General features: G+C 38.3%; 2 protein-coding genes across 6 annotated transcripts in view; one reads left to right on the forward strand and one right to left on the reverse strand.

The window, feature by feature from the left end:
* nrap (nebulin-related anchoring protein) overlaps window positions 1-9,281 on the forward strand; it is a 29,162-nt gene extending 19,881 nt beyond the window's left edge. The window contains exons 29-43 of one of the 3 annotated variants that reach the window (XM_088916438.1): window positions 110-217; window positions 965-1,078; window positions 1,632-1,829; window positions 2,131-2,235; window positions 2,837-2,935; window positions 3,073-3,177; window positions 3,352-3,459; window positions 4,030-4,341; window positions 5,041-5,145; window positions 5,437-5,535; window positions 5,915-6,019; window positions 6,462-6,569; window positions 6,793-7,104; window positions 7,877-8,029; window positions 8,329-9,281. In XM_088916438.1, coding sequence (XP_088772564.1) covers window positions 110-217; window positions 965-1,078; window positions 1,632-1,829; window positions 2,131-2,235; window positions 2,837-2,935; window positions 3,073-3,177; window positions 3,352-3,459; window positions 4,030-4,341; window positions 5,041-5,145; window positions 5,437-5,535; window positions 5,915-6,019; window positions 6,462-6,569; window positions 6,793-7,104; window positions 7,877-8,029; window positions 8,329-8,448 — 2,151 coding nt within the window. In that variant the 3' untranslated portion in view covers window positions 8,449-9,281. The remainder of the gene's footprint in view (window positions 1-109; window positions 218-964; window positions 1,079-1,631; window positions 1,830-2,130; window positions 2,236-2,836; window positions 2,936-3,072; window positions 3,178-3,351; window positions 3,460-4,029; window positions 4,342-5,040; window positions 5,146-5,436; window positions 5,536-5,914; window positions 6,020-6,461; window positions 6,570-6,792; window positions 7,105-7,876; window positions 8,030-8,328) is intronic. The other 2 variants (XM_088916439.1, XM_088916440.1) reach the window with 2 other exon arrangements.
* A 3,063-nt stretch (window positions 9,282-12,344) lies between these two features.
* Window positions 12,345-16,725, reverse strand: part of dnmbp (dynamin binding protein) — a 63,598-nt gene continuing 59,217 nt past the window's right edge. For all 3 annotated transcript variants that reach the window (XM_088916443.1, XM_088916441.1, XM_088916442.1), the window contains 4 exons: window positions 16,392-16,571; window positions 15,823-16,021; window positions 14,931-15,472; window positions 12,345-13,975 (listed from right to left, as the gene is read on the reverse strand). In XM_088916443.1, coding sequence (XP_088772569.1) covers window positions 13,790-13,975; window positions 14,931-15,472; window positions 15,823-16,021; window positions 16,392-16,571 — 1,107 coding nt within the window. In that variant the 3' untranslated portion in view covers window positions 12,345-13,789. The remainder of the gene's footprint in view (window positions 13,976-14,930; window positions 15,473-15,822; window positions 16,022-16,391; window positions 16,572-16,725) is intronic.

A 16,725-nucleotide genomic window follows, 5' to 3' on the forward strand; every position in this document is an offset into this window, starting at 1 on the left:
AAAACTACTGATGGAGTGATGAAAGATTCTCTAGTTTCCTTCCAGGAATGGAGTAACAAGGCCACTAGAACTCTGTTAGGGTTTTAATGTGTGTCTTTTTTTGCTATAGACCTGTTATAAGCAATCTTGGACTAAACTGAAAGATGCTGGATACACATTGCGTTTAGATGCAATTCCATTCCAGGCTGCAAAAGCATCAGGAGATATTATCAGTGATGTAAGTATTTGTCTAGGTTAACACGTGCATTTAGAGTCCTGTCCTTTTAAAATGAGCCATTTGTTAAAGTTTCAAATAACAGTTTAAAAATCTCAGAGCCAAGAACACTTGGTAGAGATTTTTTCTAGTTGCCTGCATAAACTCAATCTGGAATGTTTCATTTTGCGTTTGATGGTTTTATTAAATTTGTAGGCCCTTAAAATGTTACGAGAATAACACATTGATACATTTCACACTTGTGAAGTGCTTCTCTAAAACATGTAAATACAAATTTTAAAAGAATAAGCAAATAGTCTCTGTGACAGATCCTACCTTCAAACAAAGTAGCTCCAGGAAACTGAAAATATGAAAAAGTTACAATGGTCATACTGGACAGCGTAGGAGGCTATATTGTCATGATTGTGCCATTCCTTCCAACAGGCCAAGTCTACTACAGATTGCTACCAAAAACCCAACCACCACTACTCCCTTTAAGGCCTTTACATTCCTAAGTAACCTCGTGTAAGAATGTAGCATTCACCACAACTGGTAATCTGATTCATTAACTAATTACCTCCCAGTGTGTCTATCTCCAAATTATAGAGGCCATTGATAACCTCTGATGTGATCTGCTGTTACAGCCCCTTCTAAAACAATCCCTGCCACTCTGATGATGCAGAGGGTACATGCAATAGACACAGTGTGCAAAAAGGAGTGTCTGTTAAGACGATTCTGATGTACTTCTTTTTCTTCAAATTCTTTTTTAAGTACAAATACAAAGAAGAGTTTGAAAAATTGAAGGGACATATGATTGGACTGAAAGGAGTGGAGGATGACATAAAGATTGTGCACTCTGTCCATGCAGCTCAGCTACAGAGTGATGTGAGTAAAGAGATAGGTGCCTTCTTAAATTATTCTAGATCCTTAAGTATTATTAATATATTGACATAACAAGCAAAAAACATTTGCTTTACTGCCATATGTTAACAAGCAAAGAAAAAGGCTTAAAGGAAAAGCTGCATCCTTAAAAATCAGACCTTGAATTGTTTCATTGAACAATTACTATAAAACATGCACTTACTTTAAAGCATAGACACTAAACAAAGAAACACAATACAAAAATACTTGCAGAGTACTGATCCCAACTACAGAATGGGGCTGATTCAAAATACCTTCCTCATCTGCCATAGTCAAAATAAACCATTCAGTGGCTGAATACAATTACAGTTCAAATTTCAGAGGCAAATCATGTGTAAAGTGGAATGCACCGCACAAACCGGAATGAATCGATTTCATGTCAAAAGACTCATCAATTCAGACACATTTGAAATAATGTTTGCATAGGCAGACTAAATTGACATTATGCGATTTCTACTAACATTTTTTTGCACAGCCTCTTTTTTGAAATGTGGTTTCCCCTTGATCTCTGAGACAGATCAGCTACAAGAAGGACTCTGTGAGAGGCAGGTCCCAGTACCACCTCCCTCTGGATATGATGGAGCTGACCCATGCCAAGAAGGCTCAGTCCCTGATCAGTGACCAGGACTACAAACACCTCTTCCATAACTACACCTCTCTGCCCAGTGATCTGAAGCTACAGTGGGCAAAGAAGGCCTATGACTTACAGAGCGAGGTAACATTTTAAATTTCAAAAGCACTTTCTGCTTAGATGCAAAAGGTTCACACTGCAAGTTGACAAACCACCTGACAATGGTCTATGAATGTGGTTATGAAGACTTTCAATCTATGTGAGTTATGCATGCTCTAATTGGACCAATTATCAATTAGTACAAGTTGTGTGCTTAACAGTGAAAGAGATTTTGCTATAGTTCCACAAATACATTTTTTAAATCCTCACATGCTCTTTTCTGAGCTGTGTGCGCTATTGCAATATGTACAGTGTATATAAACAACACAATTATGATATTTCACAGAAACTCTACAGATCTGATCTAAACTTCTTGCGAGGAGTGGCCTGGATCAGCACTGGGGCTGTACAGATTGAAGGCTCCAAGCGAGCTAATGAACTCATTAGTGAGGTAAGGAAACTCAGTATTTTCTAGCCTAGAAATGTACAGTTACAAGATTATCATGTAGTATAAGAAGAGAACTGTTTGGGATGCTTGTTCCCTAGTCAGGTTTATCTTGTATACAATGGAGCCCTCTGTGTAAATCAAATCTGTGTAAAAAATGTCACAAGCAGGGTGACTGAGTTTTTAAACTGTCATCTTTGACTGCAGTAATTTGTAATATATTGAGCAAAAAATATTTTTGGAACAAGTAGCTGCTCATTAATAATTTTAATTAAATAAAAAATAGTATGAACGCGTACATCTGAATATATAAATATTCAGAACGGCACCTTCCCTGTTCAAACTTGAGCACAAAAGCAAATCATGATACTTTGTGTACAGTTATATACTGCTATCCTAAAATGTTGAAATTATGTTTTGTCTATGAAAGTGTGATGTGAGGGACTACAGTTTACGTGTGTGCACTTCTTAAAAGATTTTTAATATTGATGAAATTAAAATATACTAGCTGCACTTTTCCTGACTCAAACATGAAGATTCTTGCAAAAGGATTTAAACAACCGGACTTACTCCAGCTTTTATATTTCTCTCCCTTCATTCATATTAGAAAAAATACCGTCAACACCCCTATTCCTTCAAGCACACAGCAGTGACGGACTCACCTGACTTGGTTCATGCAAAGTTCAGCAACCAGATTACCAATGAGGTAAGCTGCTAAGGGCTGATAACATTATCGTTACACTTCAAAACAGCCAACACATTAATAACATTCATTATATTTTGTGGCAAAGCCGATTTCATAATAAAAACATGTAAAAACTAATAAAAACAAGTATTTTTCAGCGCCTTTACAAAGAAGCCGGAGAAAATGCAAGACATAATTATACCTTAACACTTGGACGACCTGAGCTCACCCAAGCCAAGATTAATGCAGCCAACTTCAGTGAGGTATTTGTTGTTGGTTTTTCTTCTCCTATTCCACTGCTTTTGTAATGGTGCTTTGTATCCGTTGAGTAATTTTTTATTTTACTGTGGTAAAAGCCTGCTGCGACTCTTTTAAGGTACAGTTTTATAGTTTTGTGCTCATCTTTAATTGACTTTTGTCATTTCCTATTATTTCAGATAAAATACAGAGAATCGTGGAATAATCTGAGAGCTCAGGGATACAAGTTAACAATGGATGCCATTGCTTTCCAGACAGCGAAAGCCTCAGGGGATATAGCAAGTGATGTGAGTTCACCAGCACAACTAACTTTTTCTTCTTCAGCAGCATAATGATGTGGTGGTTAGTACTGCTGTCTCACAGCTCCAGAATCCTGGGTTGAAATCTGGCCTCAGCCACCTTTCTATGTGAGGGGAGACTGAATATTGTCCCTGTGTCAAGTGGGTGTTTGCTGTTTCCTTCCTTCTCCTGTGAAGACAGACCAGGTTTGATTGTCAATTCTAGTCATTTTCTGTGTGGCCAAAAAGCAGGCTAGGTAAAGTGAGAAATAATGGTACAGCATTCAGAAGGAGCTATTTTTTTTTTTAAAAAAGCAAACACATGGTGCTGAACTTTCAAGCCTTGCCCTTGGGATTTTAGCATGACATCAGTTACACAGAAAAATAATCAAAACATTACCCTCAAGGTCTCTTTCTGGATTTAAGACCGTTGGCAGTGTCGATTCAAAATGCTTGAACCACAACAAACAAAATTTGAATCAGGCTTAGAATAAAAAACTGCTTCCACTTTGTTGAACTGTGTTGCTCTCAGAACCACGAGATAACTTAAACCCTCCCCGGCGCGATCTTGTCCTGCAGTACCAGTACAGACACGACTTTGTCCTGGAGAAAGGCAAGCACATCGGGGCTAGGAGCATCCTGGACGACCCCAGGCTGCTGCACTGCATGCAGGTGGCCAAGCTGCACAGCGAGCAGCAGTACAAGAAGGAGTCCCGCATCACCAGTGCCCAGTTCCATCTGCCTTTGGACATGGTCCACCTGGTGCACGCCAGGAAGGCCCAGGCTCTGGCCAGCGACCAGGATTACAAGACCAAGTTCCACTCCTACACCGTGCTGCCGGACGACATGAAAGTGCAATGGGCCAAGAAGGCCCATGAGCTGCAGAGCGAGGTAATCAGTCAGGGGGAAAAAAAAGACCATCGGGTTTTTTTAGACATGTTCCACGGGACACCATCATCTTCTACTTTTTCTCAATGTTGTTGCAAAAAAAAACGAAATTGGGAATCTTGGCAACAGACAAGTCATGGAAAATATAGTAGTAGTACGTTTTACCTCTTTAAAATGGACCCACATAATTCAAAATTGTGAAATACTCAACAGCTGCAAAATCCAGACATGGCAATGGCAACCTTTATTTTTTTGCATTGGGTAATTTGATTCTATGGAATCGAAAATAAGCCGTCACCGTGTGACCACCTTTGGAAAATCAGTTTCTTGTTTTATTTTTTCTTATTAGAGGGAGAGCTTTAATAAACAACAAATGTTGCTCTGTAGCAAAAACTCTGAAAGTAAAAAAAACCTGACAATAAATCACAAAACCTTACCTTTTTTTCCCCAAAGTCTCGAAAACGTTGACTTCCATTGCTCTGTAAGAAAAGCATCAACATCATGAGATATTACCCTTGATTTTTATTCTTAATAACCTTTGTACTTCCCTGATGGTCCTAGAAATACTGGGTATAAATATCTGTTCACTGTTGAGCGCTACTCTAGAAAATATGATTATGCATTTCATATTAACTATTTCATATTACTTTAGAAGTTTCATATTAACTTATTATTAACTTATAATAACTTATTTTTGTCTAGAAACTGTACAAGTCTGACCTGAACTTCATGAGAGGTGTGGGCTGGATCACTGTAGGTACCCCACAAATTGAGACAGCGAAGAGAGCAGGAGAGCTTATCAGTGAGGTACAAACCGCAGCTTCATGTCCACACAGACAGTAGATAAGCGTTCTTTGAGAGGATACTGGTGGTCATTTAGAGGCTCTAGAATACAGCCTAGAAGACATCATTTCCAGTGCTGTACCTCCTGAAATGGACAGCAGCGGGAAGAATGGCATTACAATTCAGACATCATGAAATTTGAATATTTAATTTTCAAAACATTAATTTATTTAAGAATTTCTTTCAGCGGACTGGTGGCATTACGTTTCCTGTAAGGCTCACGATAAATCCTGCCCATCTTTCTTGCCTTTGTAGAAGAAATACCGACAGTTGCCAGACAGTCTCAAGTTCACCTCTATAGCTGACTCTCCAGATATCGTCCATGCTAAGAACAGCTACTTACAATGCAGTGAGGTGAGTTCATTTGGAGATTTCAGTTGAAAAAGTGGTAATTATTTTGCTGGCACTTTGCACCATTATATGTATCCTTAACTTAAACATGACCATTGTTTTTTTTTTCTAATCATATATACCATACCTGAAACACATACAAGACATGAAAATGCAAAACACATTGGCAAACAGCAGGTGGAATTCACCTTGCCTGTTACTTTAGAATTGACTATTGAAAGTGAATAATTGTATTCACTTAGCAAAGGCAATGAAAATGACAAATCAACATTTGTTCTCTCTAACTAAAATGGTTGTAGAAAGTTTGCAAAATCTTATCCAGTGCAGGTAAGCTCTGTGGCTGTCGTATTATTCAAGATTGAACTTGCCTTCTGTTTTTTAGAGGCTTTACAAGTCTGGGGATTCTGAACTGATGCATCGATACACCTTACCTCCCGATCACCCTGACTTTATCAGAGCCCGGATGAATGCTCAGCACATCAGTGATGTAAGAGACTCCATTTATTATAGATCAGTTTCAAAGAGAAACCGAGTCAATTCCTTAACCCTTGAAAAAATTGAACCAAGACCTGATATGTAGAAATGCCATTCTGCTTAGTTTGTTTTTTTCCTATAAAACAAGAGAAAATATGTAACTGTAGAGAGAAAATAATCTATATCCAACTATTGTTATCTGGAAATGTACTTTTAAAGGATTATAATGTTATTATTTATATCATACTGTATTATCAAACTTGTTATATATTACTTACTGCCAATATGGGGCAAAGGGCTACGTTATTGGACTCACTAGCATTACTCTATAGCAATTTAATTCTACAGATGACGTGTAAGTGTGGGAAGGGGAGAATCAGTCCTTCAGGGAGTTATACGAATGCCTTGTGGGTTTAGCATACAATATAAGCTTTTTTCTTCCTCCTCTCCTGCAGAAAGTCTATAAAACCTCCTGGGATCAGGTCAGATCTACAGGATATGACCTTCGCCTGGATGCCATTCCTTTCCAAACAGCTAAAGCTTCCCGAGATATTGCTAGTGATGTGAGTATCCGTCACAGCAGACTCATATAATCAATGGCTGGCTAGTGTGCAAATGCATTACCATTAATACTGCATTAACTATTTTCAAACCAGCCCGATCAATGTAATATCAGACATTTTTTTAATAAAAAAGATGACATAACAGTAAGAATGTCTAGCCCATGCGAGACATTTTATTGTTTTAGATGTTAGATGTCAGACAAAGGGTGCTCTGTGTTTTCAGTTCCGGTATAAGGAAACCTTTGTGAAGGAAAGAGGACACCAGATTGGACTGCGCAGCATCAATGATGACCCCAAAATGAAACATTTCCTCTCTGTAAGCAAGCTCCAGAGCAATAATGAGTATAAGAAGCAGTATGAAGAAACGCGTTCCCAATACAAGATCCACACCGACCAGCCGGGCTTCATACATGCTAAAAAGAGCCAGGAGCAAGCCAGCAACCTGAGCTACCGACAGCACTTGCACCACTATACCTGTGACCCAGAGCAACTGAATATGAAACACGCCAAGCAAGCCTACAAATTACAGAGTGATGTAAGTGTCCCAGATCCTAAAATACTTCTTATTCCTCTGGGCTTTGGTCGTATATGTAGGTCTCAAAGGACATTTTACTATTTTAGAATATGCTTAGGTCCCTTGTGTGTCTTGTATTTAGGCTTTAAAGCTATAATCAACTACCTTCAATCCCATCCACTTTATCTACCTTATGTAGCAAGGTCTATTACTAGAAGAAAATGGTGTGTGCCTGTGACATCATGTAAAGCAAGGTCTGTTTTACTTATATTGCAAAGCCTCTATGGTGAAAATGGAAAAATCTTGGGGAAAAAAGGGGATTTTTTGACAAAAAATTTCCATTTGATAATGGAAAAGTACTTACTGTATATACTGAAATAATTACATATACTGTACATTGAAATAAGGATTTGGTAAAACAGAGGATGTTACACTATTAAATTTGTTTTAAATTATTACATAAAAAGGAACAAGCAGAAGTTAATTCTAAGCTGAGAATTAAAAAAAAACTCAGACAGCTGAAGTCTCCACAGCCACAGCTCCTTTTTTTCTTCTCGGTGTGGAATTAACCTCTACTTGTTCTTTTGCAAGAGGGAATTTTTACATATTTCTCAAATCAAAGCTTTTAAGATTGCATAGAAAAAATAAGTCAGGCTTTGGAGAGAAAACTAATTCAGCTGTGATAAACAGGCTTCTCTCCTGCAGTTTGATTAGGAAACTACAAAAAAGAACAGAGCACATCACATCACAATAAAGGGCCCTACATTTTTTTCAAATTCAATTTCCTTTCCAGGTGAACTACAAGTCTGATCTCAACTGGCTGCGGGGTATCGGCTGGACTCCACCCGGCTCCCACAAGGTGGAAATGGCCAGGCGGGCAGCTGAACTGGGCTACGCTCAGGACATGAACCCTGAAGAGGCTGCAGCTTATTACCAGCAAATGATGGTAAGAAACATAATCCCCCCTTCTAGAACAAGCATTACAGTGATACAGCACAGCTAAGTCAGGGGGTGGTACTAATAATTCATAGTGGACAAGACTAAATTCAAGAAATGTATGCTTACTGTGCATGTTATTGATATTTATGATTATACAGTATACTACTGTATGCATACATATATTGTAAGTTTATATGCTAAATATACAGTGTATTTCATAATGAAGGAAGTCTCTTATTACAGATCCAAACTGTAGTGCACTACTTTTCAGTACAGGACAGATTTATCACAATTTACTTTCCACAGCAGGCAAGACAGACGATGGAAACCCAAGAGGAATTTCAACAGCCTGGGGTCAATCCCGATGCCAGTGAAATCCTTCAGGTTAAAAGGAAAAAAGTACAGACAATGAAGAAAACCATGTAGAGGTCTTTAAAACATATTCCTGCATGATGCTGTGCTGTTCACTCGTGACTTAACTGCAGTTAACTTTTACCCATAACCTGTATACAGTGTAGTAATAGACATAATAATCCAGAAAACCAGATTATGCAAAGACATGCAAATATTTTGAGATTATATCAGCATCTGATGATTGTTTTTGGGGTTGGTTATAATAGCTTATGCATTCTTGTATAAGAATTAGCGGGATCTGATACATTGTGCAATATGAAACTTCAGGCTGGTGCCTTATGTTATTCAATAGACTTCTTGCCTATGTTAAAATGGTACAAACCAGGGGTGTCCATCCTTGGTCCTGCAGAACCTGTAAGCAGCTTTATAGGTAAACTTACAGACTGATGAACAGGGGTCTGGAATACTTGCTAATGTCTCCTGATTAAGCAATGCATTGAGCCAGTTAAGTCAATGAAAGCTCAAATGAAATGAAAACCAGAAGACACTATTCAACTACAGGACAAGGTCTGCCACTCCCTGGTATAAAACACGTTCATTTTCAGACTGGGTGATAAGTTAATAAAAACCAATGCCATCATAGACCTTCTACAAAATGTTTTCAGTGTGCAAGACTATGTTTTCTTAGTATCAATGGAAGTTCCAAATAAAGGATTTTTGGAAATTTTGGATGAGGAGAGCCCTTTTCCCCGTAATGCTTAACGTTATTGTGTGACTGACAGGTTCAGTTCCATGAGTTCTTGAAAACGTTTTTCTGTGAGACGATGGCACCCTAGCTAAATATTTTCTCCTGGAAGAGCACAAGATTGTTTACAACTAACAAAATAAAGATTTTGCTGCAGCAATTGCTCTTGTTTTTGATATGTGATTTTTAAGCATTTTAAGCTATTGAAAATTACACTCATATATGGCAATCTTCACTACTTTATTTTTCAGAAAAGGTCAGAACAACATCCTATAGCTTGCCACCTTTCTCGTGCAAACCATCTATGTAATTCACAATTTACTTTTTATTTTCTGCATCAGTTCTTCCTATTTGCTTGTCACATAAATGAGTCTTTCTGGGGTGGAGCGGTGGCTCTGTGGCTAAGGATCTGCGTCTGTGGCTGGAAGGTTGCCGGTTCAAATCCTGCAGCTGACACAGGAATCCTACTCTGTTGGGCTCCTGAGCAAGGCTCTTAACCCCAACTGCTCCAGGGGTGTTGTACAATGGCTGACCCTGTGCTCTGACCCCAGGCTCTCTCCCTGTCTGTGTATCCATTTGTCTCATGGAGAGCATGCTGGGGTATGTGAAAGGATTAATTCCTAATGCAAGAAATTGTATAGGGCTAATAAAGTGATGTTATGTTATCTTGTTACCCTAGTAAACATACCTTGCAATTCAAAGTTATGTTTGTAGCCAGTTTTCAAAGGCATACTATAATTATATTTGATTAGAAATTAGAAAAAAAAGTTTCATCCAGATTATGATGCATGTCACACATTATTTTAAGATGGAAAGAGATTTTCATAATAACAAGTGCATCCAAATGCAGGTCAGAGTCGAAAAAGATGTTAAATTGAATTAGATTAAAGAATAATAATTTTTGATTACTGAACTGATGTTTCTTACCTCGACTATGAACTTTGTAATGGTGTATCATGCCGCATGCTTGTTGCTTGTCTGGATGGGCTTCGGCTCCATTGTGACTCTAAACAGGATGAAGCAGTTAGAAGATGGATGGATGGACCTGTGCACAAACACTGAAAAAAAAGCAAAACCAACCCATCCTAAATGATTTAACTTGAGAGAATACTTTGTATTGAGGTAAACACATCTGAAACTGTATTTTTCTATTTAATGCAACTGTAAACAAATCAGTATTTCTTCAGGAGAAATAAGATGTAAAGCATACCTGGATTCTTTACAGGTATTTAACAATTGCAATGATTTCCTAATTATAATAATAATAATAATAATAAACTTTATTTAAGCCATACAGACTGGATGATTAAAAAATGTCAGTGCTTGAAATCTGATTTTTAAGTTAGTCTTAAATGGTGCAGGGAAATGTGTGTGACTTGATACGGTCCTGGTGGGGCTTCTTCTTGGAGCAGAACAACCACCTGATGGATTGGAAGAGGCCGTTCTGCCTGTCGAACTCACATCCCACTACACTTTGGGTAAAGATGTGCCTTGTTCTCAGATTCACACTGTTTCCACTTGTGTCCTCTTGTTTGTGTTTTAATGTTCATTCTGCAGAAATCCACTAAAGAAAGGAAGTTTTAAGCAGAGGCCTCACTGAACTATACTGTACGTAGCTTTCCTGCCCCTGGAATATTGAATAGTCGATACAGTCAGTGAAAGAGGCAACTGTTGATCAAACGTTGACTCTGTTGTGTCATCTTCTGCGAACTCCACCCAAAAAACATTTGACTAAAACAAAACAAAAAATCAGTTGTGCATTATGAGTTTAAAAGTGCTTACATACAGTACAACTCGCTGGCCTCACCCATAAAAGACCTTCTACAGCCATCACAAAAAATAGCATGGGAATGCTAAGAAAATGAGAGAATGAGCTTACTATTCTTTCAAAGATTTTTAAGTAGCATCTATAAAAGCATCTCAAAGCACTGGATTAAAGAACTAGAGTGAACAAAATGTCTTAGAACAGCAGACTTTTCATTGATTTCAGACCACTGCGTTATGACTATGTTGAAACCGCACCATGAATGCCTCTTGGCAGTATACAGTCAGAATCTGCATGCAGTATTTTACCTCCAGTGGCATTTCTTCAGTCAGCACTACCGTTGTGTAAAACTGGCTCTCATGTTCTTGCTTTGAAATGAACCATATCGCATTAACAGCTGCTAGACTAATGAGGAAAAAAAAACTATCAGTGCTAAATGGAGCTCTGAATGCGCTAGTGAAATTCAATGCATTACATTCTCACTGTGCCGCTATATTGTTGCTGGATTAATATCGATAACAACATAAGGCAGTTTTATATAGTATGTCAGGAAAGAAAGCTATTTTGTACAGAAACACCTATTAAAAGACAAAAAATCCTCAAAAGAAATTATTATATATACCATATTCTTTTGCTGTTCTTCTTGACAAATACATTTTTCACAGTTGGACTTATCGATTCTTGCGTGTCATCCAGACACATGTGGAACTAAGTAGAAGAACAAAGGTCAAAAGTGGGGAAAAAAAACAGAAAATGCTGCAAGAAAAACTGAAATGGCAGTGCTTACTGTAAATAATTTCCTTTAGAAGCACTAAAAACGAACTGGAAAACCTAGAAATATTATCAAGAGGTCAAACCTGAACTTTATCAATTTGTTGCACTGCAAGAATTTGAATGACAAGGATAAAAAAAGATCCTTCAACAGCCTTCATCAGACTGTAGGAGAAAACGCCAGGCAAAATGAAGAAAAACTGACCTGCGCAAAAGCAGATGCAGCTTTGAATTTCAAATTGAAATTTGTTTCACCTTAATTTAGTCTGAAGTTAAAAAACATGATGATTCATTTCTGAATGTATTCTTCCATACACGACAGGAGGAGCAGTATTACATTTATTTTCTTGCAACGTATACCATTATGTAAAAATAAATAACATAAGGCATACCTTTAATATCAAGAGGACTGTACTTATAAAGAAACAACTTTCTAAGAAGTGAACAAGACAAAGATGTCTAAGATGAAATTTTAAAAGCAAACCTTGGCAGTTTGGATTGTTCAGTTTAGCCTGCACGTGTTGGCACTGGAATTTCTCAGAGAAGACACTGAAAAGAGTCTAGAGGACTGAAGCTATATTTGCAGAAAAGTTTGATATAGCATTTCATGATTGTTCAAGTCCACCCACAAAATTTCCAAGTATGTTTCCAAAGTATGTTTATGAGGTTCAATATACAACAAGGCTAAACCAGTCACCTGGATTTTATTAAAAGCAAAAAGAATAAAAATATACACTTTTTTTGTACAGTCCATCATATAAAACTTTTTTTATAATACATTTTCTCTTCAGTAGCATGCTGAATGATTAAATAATACATTCAGTGTTCATGCAGATACACAGTTGGTACAGCATACTCTTTGAGCTATTTGTGAAGATGAGCATTTCAATTTAACTAAATCTATGATGACGGCCCTCAAGCATTTTAGCACTCTTCCTTGCTCAAAATGAAAACTTCCATAGCCACATCAACATACATCTGTAAACTCTTCTTCACTGATAGGCAAAGATTCAGGATTTGAAATCAGACAGATATTACAAGATGGATAACTGCAGAATGCAATGATAATGTTTTATTGCAAACCGAAACAACAAGGTGCAAAGTTATACATTTGTCATAACTTCAACACTAAAATAAGCTCCTAAACAATTCGGTGGGATATCTATCCTTGAAATAAGACAGAGGAAAGTGTTTCCTAGGCTATGCAGTGATGGAACACAATATTCCATTTCCACCAGTTCTTTTATGAAGACTTTTAATGAAGAATATGAATATTTAATTAATGATGGAAGTATCATTTAATTTATTTACTTGGAGTTCTGCACCACTAGGCCTAAAAATCAGCTTTCCCTTTTATGACAATTATCAACCTCTTCTTGTTAATTTTTTAACAAGAATATGGTTTTTGATGCCCTGGTTAAAAGCTGGAGCCTCTAAAATAGCTGCAGAATCACAAGACATTTAAGTGCACAAGATGCATATTTGAACTCGGCTCAATCAACCTTCTCACCCTACATAATACTGTCACAAAAACTCACAAAAATAACTAGTAATTTTGGCATGTCCTACTCTTGTAGCCAAGCTTAATCCAGTGTTTCACACCTTGTGCATAAACGCATTCCTTATGCATTTCTTTATTCGTGTACCGTTTTCTCTGAACAAAAACATTATTTTAAAAAATGCTGGTAACTTGGATACTTTACAGACTTTGATTAGCTGTAAAACTCAGGGCAACTACTCAAGTAAATACATGTTTTGTAAGGATGTTGTTTTCGTTTATGCTGTTCTGACACAGTTTCTCATTTTCAGTTTTAGTAGCAACTGTGTGTCCTAAAATGCATCTGATGTTTCTTCACTGGAAAACCTAATGTGGGGGGGTTTGGAAGACCACAGGCAAACAGCAGCATATGTTTTACCCTCCCATGAGAAAGGGGCCAAGAGAGGCTTCAGGGACTGCGAATGATGAACTACACACGTGTTCCTGTCATACAATATCAGCAGCCATGAAAGTTCCAAAAAAGCACTTTGAACTCCAAAGAGAGAGAGAGAAAAGAAAGTCCCTCTCCAGAAATAAGGCACCAGTCTGTTGTTCGTGTCGGTGGCCCCGGGCATCCTCGGCCCCCAGGCTCTCTTCACGTGTACTCTGATTTCCTGATGTAGTTGGAGGGGACGTAGCCCCGCCGGCCCTCCACCTCCGCCAGCCACCACTCCTGGTTCCCATTCATGTCGTGAAACTCCAGGATCTTCACGTGCTGCTGGGCAGATATGCTCAACTCATTGGCACAACGGGCAGTGAATGAGTAGATGGCGTAGTAAATCTGGGGGGAAAAAAGCAAACTTTATAGAGTCTCCAAATTGACATGAACAAAGAGGCAGGCACATTAGGATTCCGTTTGTAGTACAGTGCACTGGTGAATTTATTTCCATATACAGTATATGGCTTTTGACCTGCTTTTTCAGCGTCTATCTGGAGAAAAAAAAAATCAGAGCCTTCTGATTATCTTAAGGAGATATTGTGGTCTCAAAGGTTTATGGATTTTATATCTTAAAGCTTTGAATGGTAACAAGGACAACTGTCTTTTCTTATTGTAATTATTAGATAGTTTTTGAAAGCATTCTGGAGCTTTGTTTAGTACAAGAAAAATGTCTGATATGCAGAGAGGGCAATTTCAAACTGATCTTTTCAATTGAATCTATTCAAATTCAGTCAATAATCCATAAATAGACTAAAAATGAAACATTTTATACTTTTATACACATTACTGCTATTATGTCCTAATTTGGGAAGAAGAGCTAACTCCAATGGTGCATAGCAAGAGTAAATGTGCTTACGGGCTAGGGTTATGGAACTGGGGAGTTTGCTCTGTTATTTAAATTTTAAATGTAAAATATACAACTCCAGGAGAAGACACCTTTTTTTAATCACTACAAATTTAGCTATGGAAATGCGATGTAAACAAATGTTTCTGGCTCTTAATAATCACTTGCAAATGGAAAGGTTAGTATTGCATCAATACAAAATGTAGAATAACATGCTCAAGAAACAGCATTTCTTGTTAGGTCTTTTCACAGGAATGAGAATCGGCTAATTTGGTGAAATACCTATAACTCAAAAAACTTCATGTTACAACTACAACACCATACTGATACTGTTACTCAATAGGCTCAGCTGAAAGCTTGGTATAAGAGCATTAATTTTCTCAGAATCAAATAATTCACTTGACAATGAATTATCTCTCCTTTTAAAAATTGCACAATTAATTGAAAGCCTACCTGATTTCCATCAGATTCACACTCCTTTTCATGATAACTTTCTGACTTCCTCTGGTCAGGCAACCCACAGTCTCCATTCCTTCGGCTAAAAGCCAGATCCGTTTCAATGTACCTATCCACCTGCGCATCGCGATATGAAATATTTGTCCGGACATTTTTTTGGGAGGATCGGGAGTCCGTTTCAGAGGCCGAATCGGAGAGATCCCTCTGACCGTAGTGTGTCCGGTTCGGTGACGGAGTCTCTCTGTAATTGGCTCTCCTGGAAGAGCAGCTCTCTTGAGCGGTCAGCTGTGAGGAAGCCTGAGAGTCCCGTGATGAGACCGAGTCTGCGCCGGATTTTTGGGACTGCAAAGTGGAGAACGTCACAGAGGCGCTCTCCTGGTTGAAGGTTAGGGTGCTGTTACTGTTCTGTCGCGAGAAAACCGGCGAGGAGCCTCCGTAGCCCGACTCGGTTGACGAGTGGCTCCCTATCGAGACGTCAGACTGGCTTCTCCGAGGGTTGTACGGCTTTAAGAAAGAGCTGTACACAAAGCCCTTGGTGACTGAAAAGACAAAAGAGGACAATACATTTAAAACTTTCTACATGTTTTCCCCATTATCACCTGGGAGTGTCTAACAGCAATTTTGGAATACATCACACCTGTGATTGCAGAGTAATTATTTTGGACACCCATAGCCATGGACTGCAAGTTCACATTTGAAACCGAGAACATTGTGCTCTAGTAGCTACTATACTACTATACATTACTGAATACATGTAAACAACCTGTGATAAAGTCACTTACTATTTTATGCTCTTATAAAATGTATGCTAATTTTATGATTGAGACTGCAGGTGAGCAGTGCGCAAACCAGTAAGGACAACTGTTCATGTTCCACAGCTGAAACCTACCTCCATTGTCTATAAGCCACCGATTTTGACTTCCCATGGGGTCTTGCTGCTTAATGACTCCAACAATATCACCTTCTAAGATGGAGACATCCAGGTCTTGGGCTGCGTTAAAGTTCCTCTCAGCTTGATACAGCTTCTCTGGGGGATACCTTGAAAGCAAACCGGCTCGCTGACTCTCAGTCTGGAGTACATAATTGGGCTATGGAGACACAGAGATGCAGATAGTCCAGTTATGACCAGGTGAGGCTTTTCTTATTCAGAAGAAGTTTATGTTGCTCTTACATACAAGCTTATGGTAAACTTTAAACCTTCCTGCCTGGTGGAATGCAAACTAAAACATGGAGAGGTGCACTTAAAGTAAACTTACAAAATGAAGTCATACATACAGTGAGTTTTTGAAATACACAAATGATACGGTATTTTGTTTATCATTTTAAATTGAAAATAAATTGGAATATTGGATATACATTGGAATATACTGGAAATAAACCACCATTACAAAAAAACAACATCTTAAACAGAAACTCATATTGACTTCATGTGTCAAGGCTTTAAACACTGTCACTCACCGGCCCCTGAAGCTGCTTTTTGGAGGACTGTCGCTCCATGCTCTTCCTCTCAAAGGGTTTCCTGACAGCAGGAAGGCTCTCTGGGAAGAAGCTGAAACACTGCAGCTGCTGCAGAACCTGTCCATGTGCCTCCTGGAACAGGGCTATCAGGTTACCTTCAGTGCCCCCTATTCTAGAGAGCTATGAAGAAGCAAACAGGCAAGGTGCTGTTAAAGAACTGCATCTGAATTTACATGCTACCTGGAGCTAAGAGAACTAACATCTTGGTTTGCCATGCAATCCCTTTTCCATTTTTATTCATTATTAAGTACACCAAACTCATAAACACATGCTG

This window comes from Atractosteus spatula, chromosome 5, assembly GCF_055471065.1.
Source record: "Atractosteus spatula isolate fAtrSpa1 chromosome 5, fAtrSpa1.hap1, whole genome shotgun sequence".
Lineage (NCBI taxonomy): Eukaryota > Metazoa > Chordata > Actinopteri > Semionotiformes > Lepisosteidae > Atractosteus > Atractosteus spatula.